The sequence below is a fragment of the Acomys minous genome, assembly GCF_964271855.1.
Source record: "Acomys minous genome assembly, chromosome: 19".
Classification (NCBI taxonomy): Eukaryota; Metazoa; Chordata; class Mammalia; order Rodentia; family Muridae; genus Acomys; species Acomys minous.
The window spans coordinates 39,444,876-39,466,499 of NC_140499.1; the positions used below are offsets into that span (position 1 = coordinate 39,444,876).

Sequence of the window (21,624 nt, forward strand, 5' to 3'; positions counted from 1 at the left end):
TTTCCTTTATAAAAGCATCTCTGTTTAAATAGATGAACTGAAGTCAGCGGGACTTAGGATTTTTATTCCAGCACTATTAAATTTAAAAATTATTTAGTTTATCCTGTTAATTTATCAGCCCCACTGATATATGAGACATTTCATAACTGACCACAAGTATTCGACACTGTGTTTTTGTTATCATTACTATAACTTAAGATGCAACAATTGATATAATTATAGTACTTCAAGTTCTGACTATGACCTGGGTCAAAATGCCCTGGGCTTTTGAAGCTGTATAATTCTCGAGAGTGGACTAAGGACATATCATTAAAGATTTTGATAGAGAAAAAGGCACAATAGTACACACTAGTGTTCCGTAAGCCCTACCACTATAATTCTAATTTTATGGTAGTGTCCAAGATCATAAATAGCCACCTATTTTTTAGAAGATATAATTCACAGTAGACATTTTAATATGTAAAACTTTCCCTGCTGGAGAGTTACAAACATTAATCAAAATGCAATCTTAAACTCCTTAAAGTAATGGACCAGAAGGGTAGAAAGGCACTAAAATAAAAGGGATGACACTTATTTTCGCAAAAGCAGTAAAAGTAGGTAGGGGATATTGTGTGAAGTCCATCTTGTCATGTCTGTGTCATTTGGTCCTATGTTTGAGTTACCTGAAGCATTAGTTTATTATATCTAGTCATTGACAAGCCCCCCTCCCACTGCCCACCTCAGGATAATGTTTAATCTTAAAACAATTGCTTTTTTTTTTTTTGAGACAGGGTTTCTCTGTGTAGCCTTGACTGTCCTGGACTCACTTTGTAGACCAGGCTGGCCTCAAACTCACAGAAATCTCCCTGCCTCTGCCGCCCCAGTACTAGTATTACAGGCATGCACCACTATGCCTGGGCCTTAAAACAGTTCTAATTGCCACTTTCCCTACTTTACTATTTGGACTTTTGATTAGTTCAGAGCCCAATAATTTATAATGATTATTTGTAATTACCCATAAAATGCACAGTTATTGCCAGCAACTCAGAACTCACATTTAAGAAAGTAACCCCAAAGTCACTGAGCATGGAAATTTTTATGAATTACTTTAGTAACAAAATTTTAATAATTACAAACTGTTCGTTTCTAAGTCTTATTACCACATTTGCTATGAAAGGGTTGAGACTACACCAGGAATATTTTTCAAATCAGGCAACAGTGTTTTCTTAGAACTGTCTGAGCTCTTTGTCCATGGGGAGCCTTTCACCTGCTCCAAAGTGCTTCACGTGAGCCCTAGTCAGGGTACCCATGTGAACCTATGCAAATGTGGTCTAAATACATCACTTTCCCTTAGCTCCACTTTTGCCCACACAAACATCTTCCTTGTATGTTTGTTAGCTGCATTAATAAGAACCACTTATTCTGTGTAGTTCCGATTTCTCCTCTTTAATCTAGTATCCTGGGTTTACAAACACTTGCCTTTCTTGTGAGTCATCACAAATTGTGTAGTAAGCAAGTGGCATTTAATTAAAACAATAAGATATATTCTTGTAATAATCAACTAGCAGGAAATGTTAAAAAATATTCATGGCTCAGCTCTGACGAAGCTAGGGAGTATTTGATACATCTTTCCCATCCTGCTTAAAGTGTTTACTGTATTAAAATAACAGCAATAACAAGCTAATAGGAAAACACGTGGAAACCATTCTTCACCGTTTCCAGGCTCATTATTTTCTAAAAGAGAAGTTCATGAAAATATGAGAGAGATTGTTGTAAAGTCATGCATCTTTTTATGTAAAGTTTTCATTGTGTTAGTCAAAAGACAACAATGTTCACATGGTTGATACATATTGGTCTCTGCCAGTTGTTTTTTAAGAGATTAAAATAGTGCTTAAACCTGATACCCACAATAGCTCCTGACATTATGACTAATATGCTGACTTTGTACTGCTTACCTGGTAGAGCAGAGAGGTCTGATATTGAATTGTTGTGCTACTGTGATGTGCTGCTGGCAGGGTAGTAATGGTGGCACTGGCTGTTGCCCTGAAGTAGTAAAAAACAGTAGTCCATGGCTGCCTTAACTGTATGTGGGAATGCTAAGTAAGAGGTTATCTGAGATCAAGCAGTGTCCGCTTTCAGGGGAAATATAGTGTATATTGTTACTGTGGGACTGGTACTTACGTTGCTCATAAATGCGTAGAGCATCATGATTGGCAGGCATCTTCCGTGATGCCTATGCAGAAAGACTTAAGAACAAGAGCTCCTTTCAGCCCTTGACTCATGAGGCCAGTGTTTACTCCCTTCTCTATTTAACTTTGTTATAGTCTTGTATAACAATTATTTGTGAACTGTTTTATTTTTCACAATTATAGTCTTCTATATTGAGGGCCTTTGTTTTATAGACTCTAAACTCTGTGTGGAGCCTGAGTCAGGGTATGGACTAACAGACAGACAACTCAACTTAAAAACCACCTGGTTTTTACTTTGCAGGCATATGAAACTATACCTTTCCTCGATTAGCTACAATGTTGCATTTTTATATATATGTTTTAAAATCTGTCTTTTATTTGTCATCATGTATATGTGTGTGGGTATGTACACATGGGTGCAGGTGCCCTGAGAGGCCAGGGCCATCAGATCTCCTGGAACTGGAGTTACAGGCACTTGGGAGCTGTCTGATGTGGTTCCTGAAAAATGAACTCTGGTCCTCTGAAAGAACAATTCCTACTCTGAACCACTGTACTATCTTTCCCAGAGTTGCATTTGAAAAATAGGATTTAAGGAGCAATAATCTGAAGTCCCGTGTTTCAAGCTAAGACACCTGAGCTCCTAAAAGGGCTCTTGTGAACTGAAAATGGAAAAATTGAAAGCTACTTGAATCTGAAGTTTTACTAGCCTATGTTTCGTCTATTGTCATCTATTCCAGAATTGTTGGAACAATTTAGTATCAAAGCACAAAGTTAAAAACATTTCAATATAATTTTATCCTACTACAGCTTCTGAAAAGACGCAATAGATTTTGTGAAATCAGCTGGGCGTGGTGACCCACATCTTTAATCCCAGCACTTGGGAGGCAGCGGCAGGCGGATCTCTGAGTTTGAGGCCAGCCTGGTCTACAAAAGCAAGTTCAGGATAGCAAAGCTGTACACAGAAACCCTGTCTCAAAAAACTAAAAACAGAAAAAGAAAAACAAAAATAGATTTTGTGCCCCTACAAAAATCCATGCAGATGTAGTAACAGATTGTACACCAGGATATATGTTGAATTTTCAAGCAATAGAAATGTATTCCGATGAGTTTTAATTCTAGTGTGCTAATGTCAATTTGTTGGTCATATTTCACACAGAGAGTTAACATTCACTTCTGTGGTAAGCCGACTGAGTAAGATAAGGGAGTATCATTTGTAACAAGTTCTTACTTATGTCTTCCATAGGTGGATAAGTGGAGCAGCTGTGGTCAATGCATTTTACTCTTCAGGCAGAAATCAAATAGGTAAGGTATATTCCTAAATAATTCATTAGTATCCCTCAGCTTTCTCAGCCCACGGTTTGGTGTATGCCCAGTTTTTAAGACCCCTAAAAGTAAGGCTGATACTGAGTCATTGGTTCACTTCTTGAAGTATCTGTGTTGTACCTGTTTTGATTGTAATGGGAAAATTAAAATTAGTCCACACCACAGTAGGTAGTTGTTTCTTCCAGTAATATCCAATCTGTACCATAAATGGTTTACCTTATTCCTATTTACTTTTTGAGAGTTCCTTTTAAAAATTATACCAACTCTTAGGCTTACTGAGCATCAGCCTTTTAAAGTTTCAGACCATCCAAGAGACAACTCTTTGTAGACCCAGTTCTTGGTAATTCACCAGTCTGGCTTTAATGGAGATTCCAAAGCCTCCAAGGAATTTAGAGGGTTGAGAAACCCTCCTAGTGCCTTAGTAGCTTCAGCTGTAAACTTAACAGAGACCAGACTCATCTGAGAGGAAAGCCTCAATCAAATTGGCTGGTCTTTGGGCAGTTGGTCTTGATTGTTAATTGATGTAGATGGGGCCAGTGTAATAGACAGCACCACCCTGGGCAGGTGATCCTGGGCTATAGCAGAAGCAAGCTAAGTGTGAGTATGAGAGAGAAGCCATCAGGCAGCACTCCTCCTCCTATGTCACTCAGTGAGAGACTGTAACCAAGAGGTGTATGTAAAGCCTTTCTTGCTGTAAGCAACAGAAAGGAAACTGCAACAGCTGGGTTAGACTTTATCACAGGAAATTATGGGAAACTGCTTTTGTTTAAATCAGAGAAAATAACTTCCATTGCACTAATAATAATATCATAAAATATGATTGAAATGAACACATGCATGACTAGTAAGAAGAATAAATGAATAACTTCAAAAGGCACAGATACATTTTCTTGCTTTCTGGGAAAACCTGGCATATTTGAAGTCTATTTTTCATATATAAGGAGACTCCTGTGTGTGTGTGTGTGTGTGTGTGTGTGTGTGTGTGTGTGTGTGTGTGTGTGTTTCAGATTTTTACCATGTTGACAGAAATACCCACTGGATACTGAGAGGTGAAGCAGTAGAGCAGGCCTCTCCACAGGGACTCCTTTATGCTGAAATGTGGTACAGAATTAAAAAATGAAACTCCCAGCATTATTTTAATCTATTCCTTTTAAATCTCTAAGTCTGTAGTAAGCATCACTTTTTTATAATCTGTTACTGATTTGAAATAGAAATTACTAAAAGCCTCTTAAGATATTTATCATTACTTAGAAACAAACCTTAAATCCTGTCTCTTTATTTTAAGTTTAGGTACCCCTTCCCCTGTGCTTTTAGGCTTCAGAAGAGATATAGTAGGACATTGTATACATTTTCTTTTAGTATTTTTATGGCTTTTGCTTATGAAATAAAACTTTATCTGTCATTTACTTTGGTACATGGTATAAAAATGGATTGCATATGGAATCTGAAACGGTTATTTTTATATAGCAGGTAGATACTAAGATGTACATCTAATCAAAAAACCCATTAACTCAAAGTCTAAGCTAATATGTTCTGAAAAGAGAAAAGATTATTTCAACCAAACAAAATTTATTTGACAATCAACTCCCCAGCACCTATATAATCAATGTTGGTGTAAAAATATTTCTAAAACCAATTGGAAACTTTCCTCAGAATGGCCTTTTCACTGGAGATTCTTCACTTGGGCATCTTGAAAGATGAAAGATAGATAGATAGATAGGTAGATAGATACATAGAGAGAGAGAGAGAGAGAGAGAGAGAGAGAGAGAGAGAGAGAGAGAGAGATATTTCTGGACATTAAACTTAGGGCCTTATACATGATGCATGTGCACGCATGCACGCGCACGCGCGCGCGTACACACACACACACACACACACACACACACACACACACACACACTGAACTTCATTCCCAGCCCTTCCCCCAAACCTCATCACTCCGTCAGTGTGAGATCTACATCTACTTCTACATCAAAACTCTATTAGCAGAATTGCTTTTCAACACGAAGTTAGGCAGCTAGACATTTATTTCTGTATCAGGGCAGAAAATACAGCATAATTTCATTTCAATGAAGTGCAGAAAGACCCTGGACATTGCCAGATCTGGTACTGTCTCACCCGCAGATCTCACCTCAAAGCAAACTTGAGCGGTGTGTCTGAAATATCTTAAGGTTGAGATGGCTTGAAACATTGAAGAGATCAGGGTACAATTACTGGGGCAGGGGTAAGTGTTCAGGCAGATAGGAAGGAAAAAATTTTTGTTGACCACCGTTTCACTTTATTTAACTGACCAGCTGTCAGCTGTGATAATGCACAAGTGACCTGTCAGTGACTAGCAATACTGTTGTGTTTACTAGTGAAGCAGTGAGCTTAAAAGAGCAAATTCCCCTTTAAAAAAATGAGCTGACCAAGTTAAATGAGCTCATAATCTGCCAGGCTGAACTTGAAGACTAGTATTAATATGAGCCATAAAAACCCTATCACTTATTTAAAGAATGGCATCTAAGGCTGTAATTAAGTCAGCTGCATCTCTGTGGTTAATGTTTAGCCTTCATAGCACATTTCATAAGAGCATTTTATATAATGGGTGGATTTTAATCAAAGTACATAGTGTGGGAGATAATGCTCAGTTTAACTTAATAAAGTGCTGCATATAATTTTTATACTTTCAGCTAAAAATAATCTATTGGCAGTCTTTCTCTAAGGCAGATACACGTGAGCTATGACTTTCTCCAAAACTCTCCCAGGACAAAGGTTTACTTTTATTATATTGTCATTTGAATGTTGTGGCAATGACAACTTTCCAACATATTGGAATATCTAAAGTTATTGCTTAGAATGTTTTAAAGTCACCTCTGTAAATATCTAATATTTACCCCTGAATCTCTTCAAATGGTAGGTCATATTTACCCTGTTAAACAAATATATTTGCTACTTTGTGATAACTAGATCTTAAATTTCTCATCTGTTTTAGTTACTTAAGATCAGGGTTTTTCACTTATATTCTTGATATCCTGTGTAGGAAAGCCCTACAAAGGCAGAGATTTGCATATAATATATGCTCATATTACAGATTCTTTATCAATTCCAGAACATAGTGTTGATGTTACCTAGTAGGGACTAAAATTTTAAAACATGAAATATATATGTATATATATATATATATATATATGTATTTATATATATATATAATGAATTATATACATCCATCTTCATTCATTTGTAAGGTCAAGGGTTAACTATGTATGCACAAAATTGAACCAAAACAATGGTCTCTTTGCATTAAATAGAGGCAATATATTACAAGAAAAGAATAATTGAAACACATTAGTGTATTTTACATACCGGACATTTAGCAGGAACATTTATTGTAGGAAGACAACTGCAAAGGACTACAGAGGGAGTGGACATTAGAGACCAGGAGAGCAGGGAAGTATGATGTCATCTAGGGTGAGGAACAGGATGCTTCTCTTTGGCCATCTGCTGATAAATGATGACCTCCCAGGTCCTTAACCGGAGAGGCATAACGACCACTGTTGCAATTTAACCTGGCTGCAGAATAGAATAAGAGCGTAGATTAGATTAGGATAGATTATAGGTGGGTCAGGAAGTGAGAACATCTCTTAGGAAATTAGTCATTCTTGCCATGAGGAACAAGTGTGAGGTAAGATGCGCTGTCAGACTTCCCAGAAGGAACAACAGGATGTGCCTACGTGTGATGTGCAAATTCTGTAAAGGGAGAGAAGCACCTGAGCTCAACAGAAGAGGTTCCCTGCTGGGGCTTACACTCTGTTAACATTATCATTTCTGCTAGGTGCCATTAGGAAAAACAATGGGCAAGAGACAGGTATCTAGAAAGAAGAGTGAAGTTTGACACAGTGAAGTGTTTGTGAGGCATCAAAATGGAGAAAGTTTTCAACTTAATACAGATGTTATGCCAAATGTACTATTCATTTATCTACCAAACTTTAAAAATAAAAATAATTTTATTTTTTGAGATTTTCGTACCTAATAACGTTTTTAAAGAACAGTCAACACATTTCTCTGGGTACTAATTACATTCCAAGCACTGTCTGTTTGGGGGCTCTAGAGATAATGAGTGTAAAAGCAAATGGGACCAAAGAGTACATAAGAAACTGTGTGTACAAACCCATGCATTTCTGATCTCATAGGGCTGAGATCTGGGGTTCCAGGATGGGAATAAGCAAACCAGATAAAGAAGGACTCCAACTATAAACAAGAAAATAAACAGAATTGAAGGTAGTCATAGGAACCCTGGTGAAAATAAAATAAGTTTAAATGATGGAGGGATACGTTTGACTTAACGGCAGTTTATTTTAGATAGTATTGTGGACAGATATAATTTCAGAGCTAACATTGAACAGAAATGTATGTTACTGAGTAGCTCTTCCTTCCAGATATTTATACAAGGGATAGGGCTTGTAGTGTATATATTTTCCTTGCCCCAAACTCCTTACAGAAAAAAAAAAAATTCAAAGAGATTGGCAGGCAAACTGTGATGAATAAATCATAGGGCATGTACAGCACTGGCTCAGTCACTTTGCCACCGTCAATAATAAATGATTGTGTTGGTTTCTGTCATACCAGACATTTGCTATCTACCTGAATGAGCCTGACACGGTGGAAAACAGGTTGGCAAGCATGGTGCCGTCACCGATAATGCTACAGATAATCTTCCCAAATCTTCTCTCATCTTTTCTCCTTTAGTCTTCCCTGCTGGCATTTTGCAGCCACCCTTCTTTAGTGCTCAGCAGTCCAACTCATTGAACTACGGAGGCATCGGCATGGTCATCGGACATGAAATCACACATGGCTTTGATGACAATGGTAAAGTATTGGTGACATTTTTCCTTTGGCGGAGATACATCCTCCTAGGTTTAAGAGTTATAATTTATCATTACAAAACTCCAGTATATTGCTGACCTAAGTGTAACTACATAGCCAGTAGTCTATGTAAAATGTTTCTTAAAAACCTCAAGACATTAATAATGGGCAGTAGGAAATGTGTGCTTTACACTCTGAGAGACTAAGGCAAATATTCACATTGAGAAAATACAATGGTGTTCGTCCATAGCAGCAATGATGCTCACTCCGTCCTATTGCATTTGACTTTGCTTTCCAGGCTCACAGAGGGCAGGGTCTATGTCTCAGATAAAGCCAGAGACTGTGATTCATCCAAGTCTCTGTTTGTGTGGCACATCAGCTCCCTGCAGTCAGGAACTTTGTGGTTTTTTTTTTTCTTTTTATGCTTAATACACAATTTAGAACCTTGTAGACAGTAGACATTTAAATTTTTATATGCATCCCTCAACAACCAAGAAGATTTACAATTTTAATTACAGCCAAACAAAATTGAAATAAAGACAGGGATACATAAAAAGGCCATAGCAAAAACTGTAACAAATTTTAGTTCATAAAACATGGAATAGACAGAATTCTAGGAAGCCAGAGAGAGGAGACAGGAAGAGCTGCACCTTAAAGAGAGTCTTACTTACTGTGATCTCTGTTAACTTAATTAAGACAGTTTTAACCAATACTGAGTAATAGTACTCCCATTTTTCCAATGGAAACACACAGAGGCATATAACACATTTGTGCAATGTTATAAACCTAGAATTGGTAGTATCAGCCATGCAAGTTCAAATTTTGTTTCATGACCCTTTTCCTATTTGGTGTACCATAAATATTTAAAAGATGATCAAATTAAATGTCAAAACATATAAAGAATATGAGTGGATTTGGGGATATAAAAAGAGAAATATTAATGTTTAAATCTAGCAGGAAAACTCCGGGATAGAAAAACAAAGCACTTCTCTTTGTGGTTAAAGTAGAGGGAAAAAAGGAGTTTCTTTTGCTAAAGGGTCTGGAAACATGAAATGGGTGCCAGAATAAAATTGTTGACCCTTTGAAGTTTAAAAATATCAAATTAAACAGTCTTGGCTCAAGTAGGAAACATCCAGAATAACAAGACATGTTTTCAATGTTAGGATTTATCTGGTAGCTTCGTGTGTGGTAGCGTGAGCCAAGCGGATAAAATGTCTATCGACTCCACAGCACATTTGGCAGGTAGAGGTCAGGCTTTCCCAGAGAATGCAGGGGTCAGGGGAGTTAGCAATTTCTCCCATTATCTGTCCCATCTCATGGTCACTCACACAGCCACATTTTAGTCCTTTTTTATTTTAAATTAGTAATCTCTAGATGGAGGGGTTGTATGCAGGTAAGTATCCTTGCTATGATTTTTATAGTTTTGCAAAATGCAAAGAGCAGAAGTGGTCAATTATAAGTTCTTTCTTAAAACCACATGTGAAGCTACTTCAACAAGTCCACTTACAAAACAAAGAGCATTAAAAAATCTTATTCTTATTGTAACGAATTTTCTTTTTACTAATATATTACAGGCAGAAATTTTAACAAAGATGGAGACCTCGTTGACTGGTGGACACAGCAGTCTGCAAATAATTTTAAAGACCAATCACAGTGTATGGTGTACCAGTATGGCAACTTCACATGGGACCTAGCAGGTGGACAGCATGTATGTTCAACATTCTCCGGGAAAGCTTCAGGCATTCAATCATTCGTGAAATGCTGGCGCTTTCTATAACAATCCTAATAGAGAATCTTTCTTTAAACAGCTCAATGGAATTAATACACTAGGAGAAAACATTGCCGATAATGGAGGCATTGGCCAAGCATACAGAGTGAGTATTTATGTCTTATTCTTATTTCAGTAGAGGTGGGGCTCATTTATCATATTTACCCACTTCTTTGAAGCTTTTAATAAGAGACATATATAAGCAGGAAGTGAAGAATGGAAATTGGCAATCATGTGAAGAGCAAGAGGGCTGTACATATGTTCGTCATAAGGGTCAGGAAGGTTGATAGGATATTATAGAGCTGAGGTAAAAAGGAAGCCCTGAGCGTTATGACCAAAGACAGGAGAACATGCAGAAGCCTGCAGAAGACACAAAATATTTCTAAGAAATAACCCCTCTGGTAAATTTCTTAGTAAAGATGTCCATGTAAGCGATTATTTTAAGGTCATTTACCAATGTAAGTGGGACCCTCAGCTTCCCAGCAGGGGAGGCAGCCTGTGGAGGTGATAATTAGCCTAAGCTGCAGAGGTAACATTAAGCCACAGTCTGCTCACTGAGAAACAGTTAAAGACGTGATTGTGATATGGCTCCAGTATATGGCCACGCAGTTGGCCCAACTATTATTCTTCAAGAATTATTATCGTTGGAATATTTATTAGATTCACAGTTAGCCTCCCACTTATACTTGCAAAGAAGACGTACTTTATTTACTTATTCTTTTCAGAATTTCACACCCTCCTCTCCCCTCAATTCCTCCTGTGCCCTAATTCATAACCTCCTCTTCTTTAGTATCTCATATATATATATATATGAGATCCGTATGTATATATGGAGTGGATACTCACCAGGAGACTGATCCCTGTAAAAATTGAATCTCTTCCCTCTTAGGCTGCCATTAACTGCTTGTAGCTCTTCATCTCAGGTGGAGCCTTGTGACATTTTCTCCATCCACACTGGCATGTTGACTGGCAGTGTCATTTTATAGGTCTTGTTTAGGCAACCCTATTGCTTCGATGCATGGATGCGGCTTCCCTGTGAAGTATAGAAGGCACAACTCCCCAACAGGGGTCCAGGTCCCCTGGCTGCTGCAGTCTTTCCACCTAAGTACTTTTTAAAGACTTTGCTTCATTGGTAGCACCATGTTAGGGCCTAATTACGTACCAACACAGCTCACATAAAAGATGTCAGTGATTGAGGATGCGAGGAGGAATGAAAAGATGATCCAGTGAATGCCACTGTGTCAGAGAAAATAGATAATTCCCCCAAAAGGTGGAAGAATGGTATTTCTGGAAGCAACAAGAAAGAATGAAGATGACTTTGAGTGTACCTCTTGACCCTAAACCAGCCCATGTATGAGGGAATGAGCAGTCTACTTGAGATAAGGCAAAGGATAAGGTATCCATGAGAGAGAACCAGGTTCTCACAAGTGGGATGGGTGGAATGTTTGAGGTCATTACGGCAATGTGGAGGGTTAGGGAAAATAGAGGCATCGCCACAGAAGAGAGAGATGACTGGTGGAACCTACAGTCCTACAGTGTGCCCATAACACAGCGTCATCCAAGTATGAGGCCTGGGAGATGAAGTCAGATAAAAGTTCCAGCCCATCACAGGGGGATGGTACATTGCTACTACCTGGAATGCTGCGTAATTAGTGTTTCCATTTCTCAATAGATGGTAAATAGCTTGAATTATCCTTCTTTGGGTACTGGATATTTTTTATTTTGTATGAATATTATTGAGCATTATCCTAAGATATAGTTAAAGTCATTGGAAGTGGTTTGCTCCTTTCTGGACGTGTTTGTACAACTTCTTAGCTACAACTGGGATAATGCTTAGTTTAGAGGCAATTGATCCCTAGTGCTGAGCTCAGATCCTGCCCAGTAGATCTCCAGTGACTCCATTCTTATCCTGCTGTGCCCCAGGCCTTGTGATCTGTAATCCTTTGGGGGTAATCTCCAGATTAACACAAAGCTGAATATTCAAAGGTAACCTACTATATTCTTGGCATCATCGTCTTTCAGAATTTTAATTCCTTAGTACCCTGGCCAGTGTAACCCCAAATGGTCTATTTATTTTCAACTCAGAGTCCGCTAGGCTTCCACTGACTTTTCCTTTCCTTCACTATGACATAAATGCTCGTGGACAAAGAATGTAAGCCTGTGACAGAACTTGCCTTTGTTGTTAACCATCCCTAGGAGAGGGTTTCCTGTGTAAGGTGTGATGTGAAAGACTGATTTTCAGGTTTTTTTGTTTGGTTGGTTGGGTTTTTTTTGTTGTTTTTTTTTTGGTTTTTTTGGTTTTTTTGGTTTTTCGAGACAGGGTCTCTCTGTGTAGCCTTGGCTGTCCTGGACATGCTTTGTAGACCAGGCTGGCCTCGAACTCACAGCGATCCGCCTGCCTCTGCCTCCCGAGTGCTGGGATTAAAGGCGTGCGCCACCACGCCCGGCTCTGATTTTCAGTATTATGCCAATCACTGTTGCATGTGTTTCAAATCATCACTTCTGTTGAGTCAGCAGCAGTCGGTGTTGGAAATGGTAGGTGTTAGTGATTAGCACTTTTGATGACTCTGATCAACTACTCCCCTGCAGCAAGCTGAAAGCTGCAGTAATAAGAGAACAATCGTACAAATATTTACAACACTATGAGTTCTCGGCATGTAAGCCTTGCCTCTCTGCTAGACTGTTAACTCGCTAAGTGGGGGGAGGTATAAGCCTTCCCTATATCCCAAAATCTTTAGACAGTAAAGATTCGCTAGTCTATGGTAATGGAAAAGAGGAAGAAATGAAGCATATTTTTAACTGTGTAATTGATGGATGTTCTTTATAAGAAGTTTGAAAGGGCTGACTGTATGTCTCAGTGAGTAAAGGCACTCGCCACTAAACTTGTCTACCTGAGTTGAATCCCGTAGACTCATTTGGAATGGAGAGGATTGGCTCCTGCAAGCTGTTCTCTGACCTCCACACATGCACCATGGTATACTTGTGTATACCACACACTCATGTGTGCACCCACAAATAAATAAGCAAATGTAATTTTTTAAAGTAATTACAAATAACCTCCTAAGAAGCTTATTATTGATCTGTTTTTATATTATATGCAGCAGAGCCAAACCAAATTTCTCAATAGCGAATATACATCTTTAAAGTTTCAGAACATTTTCTGATATTCGAGTGACCTTTCTCCTGATGTTTTTGTGCCTTAGTCTGTTTGGTCCAGTATTGAGGGGACCAGAGTAATTGCCTATCCTTAATTTCGGGATCATAGGACACTAAGCCCCTAAAGACTCTCAAAAAAAAACCCCTTAACTTTTTGGCAAATATCACTCAGACTAAATCTGGTGTGAGCCTGCTTTCCTAAGAGTAGTAACTAAGCTAAATATAGCAATTGCAGATGACTCCCTTGGCAACCCATTTCTCCAGTGATCTGGATGATGTTGAGGTAGGATTTTCATCATGTACTCAAGTCACCCATTCATAAAACTGACATTTAGTGTGATCATCTGACCTTGTTACCTGCTAATCAGTCTCATATTCTCTCTGAGCAGATGTTTTCTAGCCTTCTTCCTGATCCATGAAAGCATCACAGGGTGCCTTATCTAAGTGTATTATTATAGTCATCTGATAGAAAAGGCACATCTCTTTTGCAATATGTTTTGGTATAAATTTGTAAATTACACACTTTTATTTTACTCCATAGGCCTATCAGAATTATGTTAAGAAGAATGGTGAAGAAAAATTACTCCCTGGAATTGATCTAAATCACAAACAACTCTTCTTCTTGAACTTTGCTCAGGTAGTATATCTTTTGTGATGGATAATTTCATCCAAGCTGGATTTTGCATGCTGAGTTTTCTTTCTTTAAGCACTTGGGACAGAGACTTTGACTTGACTAACTTGTATTATTTGCAACAAGATTGTCAGGTCACGTTCACTATAAATGATTATGTTCCTGATGATTATGTTCCTGGTTGCCTTTCACTGAGCATTATTTGAAGAGTTAATGATTGAATGAAAATTCCAAATTAATTTTGCTTCTCCCCTAACCTACTCACAATGCTCCATGATTACAATGTCTATTCATATCTAGGTGTGGTGTGGGACCTACCGGCCAGAGTATGCAGTCAATTCTATTAAAACAGATGTGCACAGTCCTGGAAATTTCAGGTATGTAGTTATAACTAGTAGCCAGGTTGCTCCAGCATTGGCTCCATTACTTCCATGTTTCAGATTTGGCTTTTTCTAATTGTTATTCTATACCATTTAAGAATATTTGAGAGTGTCCATGTATATGCACGTATTCATCCATGTGTTTACGTGTGTGCTTGTGTGTGTGTATGCTTGTGTTTGTGTGTATACATTTGAATTTATGTGTGTATAAGTGTGTGCTTATGTATATGTGCATATATATGTATCGTGCACATGTGTTTTTGTATATGTACTGTATGTGCATGTGTCTATGTATATGTCAAAGATAGAGCTCAACAGATCACACCAGGTAATGCTTCCACAAGCACAGCTCTGATTGTTTTGTCCTCCAGAATACATTTGTCCAAACCAGCACCTGATGGGTTGCAAAGATGTCACTTCATAACAATGACTTGATGCAACCACCAGCTAGTAGAACATATTTCTAGGAGGCTGTAAATGTCAATTCCAAACTCCAAAGAAAGACTTTCATTCTACATTAAGGGATGCTTTTACTAGTTGGAAGTTCTCCAGCATTTATTAACCTTATCTCCAACACTCCAGGACTCAGTACATTACAGCCAAGGTCAAAGAACAGCCCAGCAAGGCTACTAGGGGATGCTATTTGGGGCAGAAGAATGTGAACATGTAAGAAAGAGATCAGTAAAGTAGAACAGAATCACCATAGCCAACCTTTGAATGTTGAATTCTACATCCCTGAGTCAGTTAGGACTGGCATCTTAATACAGTTCCCATCTCTAACGCTGTAACATCTAACACCCACTTGCTGATCAATACCACCATCCAAGAAGAAAACTGAAAAAGAAATTAAAAATTTTACACTTTGGAAAACAGAGTTTGAGAGCAAAAAATACATTATTAGCTAAAAATATTTAAGCTTTATCTAAAATGAATGTGAATACATTAATTTTCTAACTAGTGAGAGAAAGGAATACATTTGGTTGTAAAGTCATAAGCAGCATACTTAAACATCTTACATTTTGGTGAATGCATGTAGCTTTTCTTAATGCCATCACTGTCACTGTCACCAGCATTATAATATCCTCTGCCTTAGCAATTCCTTAAAAATTCCTTCACACAACAACAGCTTATTGCATTTTGCTCTCCCTGTAATGTGAGCCAAAGTTAGTCCTGTTAACTTGCCCTTACTAACTGACTGTTTTTGGTTAGCTCCTTTCCATAGAGCACTATTGTAGAGCTATTCCCACTATGATTTAATCCAAGAGACTTTTAGCTTTATTTTTAAAACTGTTTTTGTTAGTGCCTTTCCTTCCTTCCTTTTTTCCTTTTTTCCTTCCTTCCTCCCTCCCTTCCTTCCTTCCTTCCTTCTTTCCTTCCTCCCTTCCTTCCTTTCTTTGATTTCCAACACTGCCAAGTTTTAAAAAAGTGTTTCTGTTGTGGTTGTGGTTGTTCTTAGAAGTTAAAAATACAAGAATATACTTCTGAGGATAGCAGAGAACAATTATAAATGCATGACAACCAGTTTGTCATACGTCTGCTCTGTAGGTTCCAATGAACACAGGCAGATCTCTATAAAGATCTAGACTCCCACAGGGCTTAGGATTGGGCTGCTGAATGACCTGCCATCCTTGGAGAATACGGTGTTGCACATTTGCTTTTCACAAGTACAAGTTGTGTCTTTTGAGCACTGACTTTTTTTTTATCTTGACCACTGGATTAAAATTTTTGTTTAAAATACATTTCTAACATATTTGCTTTAACACAATCTCATGGGTCATACTTAATGTTATTTTGTTTTGATAAAATGGGCCACTGTTACTATTATTAGTTATGCTTTAGTCTCTTAACTTAGTGAAATCCTCATGACTAGAGTTTCCAGGCCAGTGTGTCTGTGGTGGTGATGATGTCCTTGTGTCCAGGCCAGTGTGCCTGTGCTGGTGCTGGTGACCTTGTGTCCAGGCCAGTGTGCCTGTGCTGGTGCTGGTGACCTTGTGTCCAGGCCAGTGTGCCTGTGCTGGTGCTGGTGACCTTGTGTCCAGGCCAGTGTGCCTGTGCTGGTGCTGGTGACCTTGTGTCCAGGCCAGTGTGCCTGTGCTGGTGCTGGTGACCTTGTGTCCAGGCCAGTGTGTCTGTGCTGGTGATGGTGACCTTGTGTCCAGGCCAGTGTGTCTGTGCTGGTGCTGGTGACCTTGTGTCCAGGCCAGTGTGCCTGTGCTGGTGATGGTGACCTTGTGTCCAGCCCAGTGTGCCTGTGCTGGTGATGGTGACCTTGTGTCCAGCCCAGTGTGCCTGTGCTGGTGATGGTGACCTTTCCCTTCTTCTTTTGCCTTTTGTTAGAGTTTTTCTGCTTCTTTGTCTGAGTCCTAAGACTAGACTAGCCATTTTTCGATCTCTGGCCTCAGTTTCTTCATATGGAAGGACTAAGCTACAGCGAGAATTGCTGGAAGATTCATATTAATGGATCTAAGTGCCTCTTACTTATACATACTTGAAAATTATTACAAGGATTTTGTTTTAAGATTACTTGGTAGAGTAAAGAGTTTTCTGCAGAAAGTTATGGACTTTGAGGGCCATAGAAATGGCTCAGAAGTTGAGTGTTTACTGCTCTCACAAAGATCATGGGGTCCATTCCCAGCACATGTGTCAGGAGGCACAGAACCACATGTGACCCCAGCTCTAGGACACTTAGTGACCTATTCTGGCACCAAGAATGCATATGGTACACATACATACATGCATACAAAACAGTCATACACATAAAGTAAAATTAAAACATCTTTAAAAAATCGGTTATAGACTTAACACCATTTCCAAGTCAGCTAGTAGTTCTGTGCTGGTCATTGCTTGCTTACTCTGTTTGCATAATTTAAGATGTCACCAAGTGCTGCTTAAGTAACTCAAGGAGGTAAGTGAGTGACTGGGTTCTATCCCAGTATTTGCATATAAACATGTGAAGTTATTTATATCTTTAATTTTTTTGTTTCTGACACTAAAGATATCTCTATTTTTCATTCGTACTAAAAGAAGTATGTGCATATTTTAAGATTAAAAAGAGGGCCAGCCTTTTGTCAAGGAAATTACTATTCTCTGGAGGTAAAAGGATTTCCTTGGCAAAGGTTGAGGTTACGTTTACTTTTGGAAACAGGCTGCTTCCTGACCATTCGAAGTAAAACATATTTTAAAGCACTTTAAAAACCAACAGTCCTTGAGTTATTAGTCAAAGCTGGTGTGTAGTGCTTAATCTAAAAGTATTTTCAAAATAGAGGAAGATTATTAACCCCATACTTAAGCAGCCACACCATCAAGAACAAAAGGTGAACTATTTCAAAGCTGAAACTTCAATATGTTTGTAAGAATAATATTTTATGCAGCTACTTTCAACCATTATGCATACTTAGTTTCCTTTTGAATGGTAGTATGCTTATGTTAACTGCTCTTTGAAATGTTTCTTCCATTCACCTTAAATAATAATAACAAAAATAATAAAATTATTTTTATATTATTATTATTATTATTATTATTATTATTATTATTTCAATAATAATTTACAACTTTCAGGATGGCTTTTGATGAGTTGTCTAACAATACAGTTAGTATATATTAATCTACATATTTTATTCAATGTGGGTGGAATATGTGTGAAGTCAACATGATTTTGTCATGAAAAAGTCATAGTAACTAGTAAATCATAATGATTGGATAGCCTTTTTATAAATGGAACCAGTTAAATTTGAATTGAAGTCATTAATTTTAAATAACTAATAACAGGGTGTCGGAGGACCTACTAGTTGAAAACAATTTATTCAGTAATTTAAAAAATCCACTTACTAGCCAGGTATGGTGGTATAAGCCTTTGATCCGAGTACTTGGGAAGCAGGGCCCAGCTGGTTAATATGCGTTGAAGGTTAGCCTGGTCTACATAGTGAGTTCCAGGACACCTAGAAGTAGAGAGTGAGATTCTGTATGGAAAAAAATAAAAATAAAACAAAATAAACAAACTGTGTGTGTGTGTGTGTGTGTGTGTGTGTGTGTGTGTGTGTGTGTGTGTACACACCCCAACCAAGGACAATGCATGCAGACAACCTAGACCCCCATGTGCAGATGTATCCAAAGGACAACTAATTCTCAACGTGGGAGGGAGGAGAGACTGCCGCTGAACCTCTGACATGCACTCTGGTGCCCACAACCGGATCACTTCCCCTTGGCAGGGCAGCTTTGTGAGCACAGTGGAAGGGGCAGAGGAGGGAGAAGGGGTGCCAGCAGGAAGATAAGAGCAAGGGAGAATAATCGGGATGTAATGTGAATAAATTATAATTTAAAACATTTAATTCACTTATTAAAAAATAAAGTAAGAAAATGCATTGACTTTGACACAGAAGTAATATAATATATTATAGGTCTAAAAAGTCTAGTTCAGTCACATAGATGTTCAGCTCCCTAGATCTTTGAAGTTTTTTAATACAAATGATTATTTCACAGGACATAATAGCGCCAGCACAATTGACTATTTTAAATAATAGAGTAAAAATTATGAATGGATCTTGTTAAGGAAACAATGACAGTTTTTGTCTTCTGCTAATAAAAATCCAAACACAAGTGCCAGAGTTTTAATGTAGCAGGAAATTCATGTAAACATTGTATGCAACACTAGCAAAATATGACCTCACTCTTAAAGAAGAGATTCATTGTGTTCAAAATGTACCCAGTCTTTAAAACGATTATTCATAAAACCTATCCAAATATTTGAATATATAAATGTCCTCAACACTAACTACAAACCTGAGAAGTAACGAGAAGCCCTGAAGTGGTGCCGACCTGATTACGCAGAGTCAGACAACCTTGAGTGGGAAAAGAGGAAACACAACAGAGATGCAGAGCTCTGGTCCATGTGCTCACTGTATTGGCGTCGCTAACTCGCAGTGGTGCTTTCCCAGGATTACCCTTCCTTGGAGGTCACACGCCTTTCATCTCAACAGAAGCATGTGGGTCTCTAGGAATCTGAAGCTAGCCTGATCTACATGGTCAGACCCTGTCTGAATAAAAAAAAAAAAAAAAAAGAACCAAACAAACAAAAGAAAGAAAGAAAGACAAAAGAAGAGGAAGGAAGGAAAGGAAAGAGAATAAAATGTAGAATTAGGGCATTTTTTCACTGATGAACGTGCTCTTCTGTATCTACAATGAACACTGAGAAAGGGGTTTACTTACATAACAGCTAAACACTGGGGTTCTTCCATTTTTCACACACACACACTCCCAACCAGAGAGCTCCTTTCTCTGATTAAGGGTCCCCAGCTGCCATCACTGCCCTTTCCCCAGTTTCTAAATGAATGCTGTCTCCTCCCCCACTGAAAGAGTGGTGAAGCCTGGACTCTAAAAAGAGTCAAGACCATCAAAACGATTAACTTCTAAGATGTTTCCTTTTTCTCTGCAAAGAGGTATTGCCATGCAGCGCGGGCCAGTCTTAAACTTGCTGCCTTCTTGTAGCTTCCAAATCAGATTAGGTCATAGCCTTCAACTGAAGCCTGCTGTGGCCATCCAGATCCTGGACACCTGAGTGCACAATGTTGACACAGCTGCCACTCTTCATGTTGGGGCTCTGGAGCATCCAGGTGCCATTCTATCAAAGGACCGGTCAAGGCCTTCCTTGTTTACAGTGGAGGAATGCTCATGTCTTTCCTAAAACCCTCAGAACGACATCCAAGTCCTGTACAGGCCGGTTGTCTCCATCCCAAGTGTACTTGCAGACATAACACCTTCAGCATTGACACCCCACCCTTAACCTCAGGGTGATATATGTTTAAGACTCCCCGTAATAATCCCAAAACACAAGCAGCCAAAAGGTTGGTGTCTTCCCCAGGGACAGGGAATTGAGGCGGTGGCTGGGATGAAGGAGCAGCGGAGCGGGTTAAAGGATGACACCATGGGAAGTCAGGTTTAGACACAGCCTAGGCGGATCTTCTCTTTCCTTCAGTGAGCACCGGGGAAAACAATACTGCCTTTCTCTTCTACTTGTCCCATAGTAACAAACAAACAAGCACCTAGGCACATTTTCCTTCATCCTGTCCTTTGCCATGTGCATTTTTCATCATGACCATGTACGTGATTGGTCATTCACTCAGCATGTGCTGAGTCAGCAGGTGTGTATATATTTGGCGATTCAGCAGAAAGCAGGCCCCCATGAGCAGCAGTTTGCTCATGGAGATGGCAGTGTAGTGATATTGGAACAGCTTTGATAAGGATAGGGCAGGGAGAAGGGGGTTAATTTAGACAGCAGTTATCCTGGTCAGGGTTATCATTGTCAGTGATGAAACATTGTGGCTAAGGCAACTTGGGGAGGAGAGGGTTTATGTCGCTTCTGCTTCCAAAGCACTGTTCATCACTGAAGGAAGTCAGGGCAGAGACTTGGAGGCAGGAGGTGCTGCAGAGGCCATGGAGGGGTGCGCCTTACTGGCTTGCTTCTTTCTAGTATCTTGCTTAGCCTGTTTCCTTTTTTTTATTATTATTTAATTAATTTATTCAGATTACAACTCAATTGTTATCCCATCACTTGTGTCCTCCCATTCCTCCCTCCCTCCCGCTTTCACCCTATTCCCCTCCCCTAGGTCTATGACAGAGGGAGACCTCCTCTCCCACTATATGGTCATAGGCTATCAAGTCTCATCTTGGTAGCCTGTTTGTTCTTTCTCTGAGTTCTGCCACGCCTCCCCACTAAGGGGAGGTGGTCAATTATGGGGCACCAGAGTTCATGTCAGAGTCAGTCCCCACTCTCCACTTAACTGTGGAGAATGTCCTGTCCATTGACTAGATCAGAGTAGGGGTTCAATGTTTACTACTTGTATTGATCTTGGTTAGTGCAATAGTTTGAGCAGACACACCCCCCCCCCACCCTGGCCCCGATCCACTTGTCACGACGTTCTTCAGCCTGGTCTACAAAGTGAGTCTAGGACAGCCAGGCCTCACAGAGAAACTCTGTCTCAAAAAAACAAAAAACAAAAAACAAAAAACAAAATAGTAGGGGCCAGGCGGTGGTGGCACACACCTTTAATCCCAGCACTTGGGAGGTAGAGACAGGTGGATTTCCATGAATTCGAGGCCAGCCTGGACTACAGAGCAAGTTCCAGGACTACCAGAGCTGTTAAACAGAGAAACCCTATCTCGAAAAACAAAACAAAACAAAAAAATCAGCCTGCTTTCTTACAAAATCTAGGACTCCCAGCCCAGGGGTAGCACCACCCACAACAGGCCCTCTCATATCAATCCGTAGTTGAGAAAATGCTCTATAGCCTTGCCTACAGCCCAATCTTATGGAGGCACTTAATTGTGGTTCTCTCCTCTGGGATGACATTAGCTTTG

At 39.2% G+C, this 21,624-nt stretch overlaps 1 protein-coding gene across 5 annotated transcripts in view; it reads left to right on the forward strand.

Annotated features, from left to right (window-relative positions):
- Nucleotides 1-21,624, forward strand: part of MME (membrane metalloendopeptidase) — a 132,280-nt gene that overhangs the window by 105,008 nt on the left and 5,648 nt on the right. For all 5 annotated transcript variants that reach the window (XM_084769748.1, XM_084769747.1, XM_084769750.1 and 2 more), the window contains exons 17-22: nt 3,412-3,470; nt 8,220-8,339; nt 9,911-10,044; nt 10,145-10,210; nt 13,802-13,897; nt 14,192-14,268. In XM_084769748.1, coding sequence (XP_084625874.1) covers nt 3,412-3,470; nt 8,220-8,339; nt 9,911-10,044; nt 10,145-10,210; nt 13,802-13,897; nt 14,192-14,268 — 552 coding nt within the window. The remainder of the gene's footprint in view (nt 1-3,411; nt 3,471-8,219; nt 8,340-9,910; nt 10,045-10,144; nt 10,211-13,801; nt 13,898-14,191; nt 14,269-21,624) is intronic.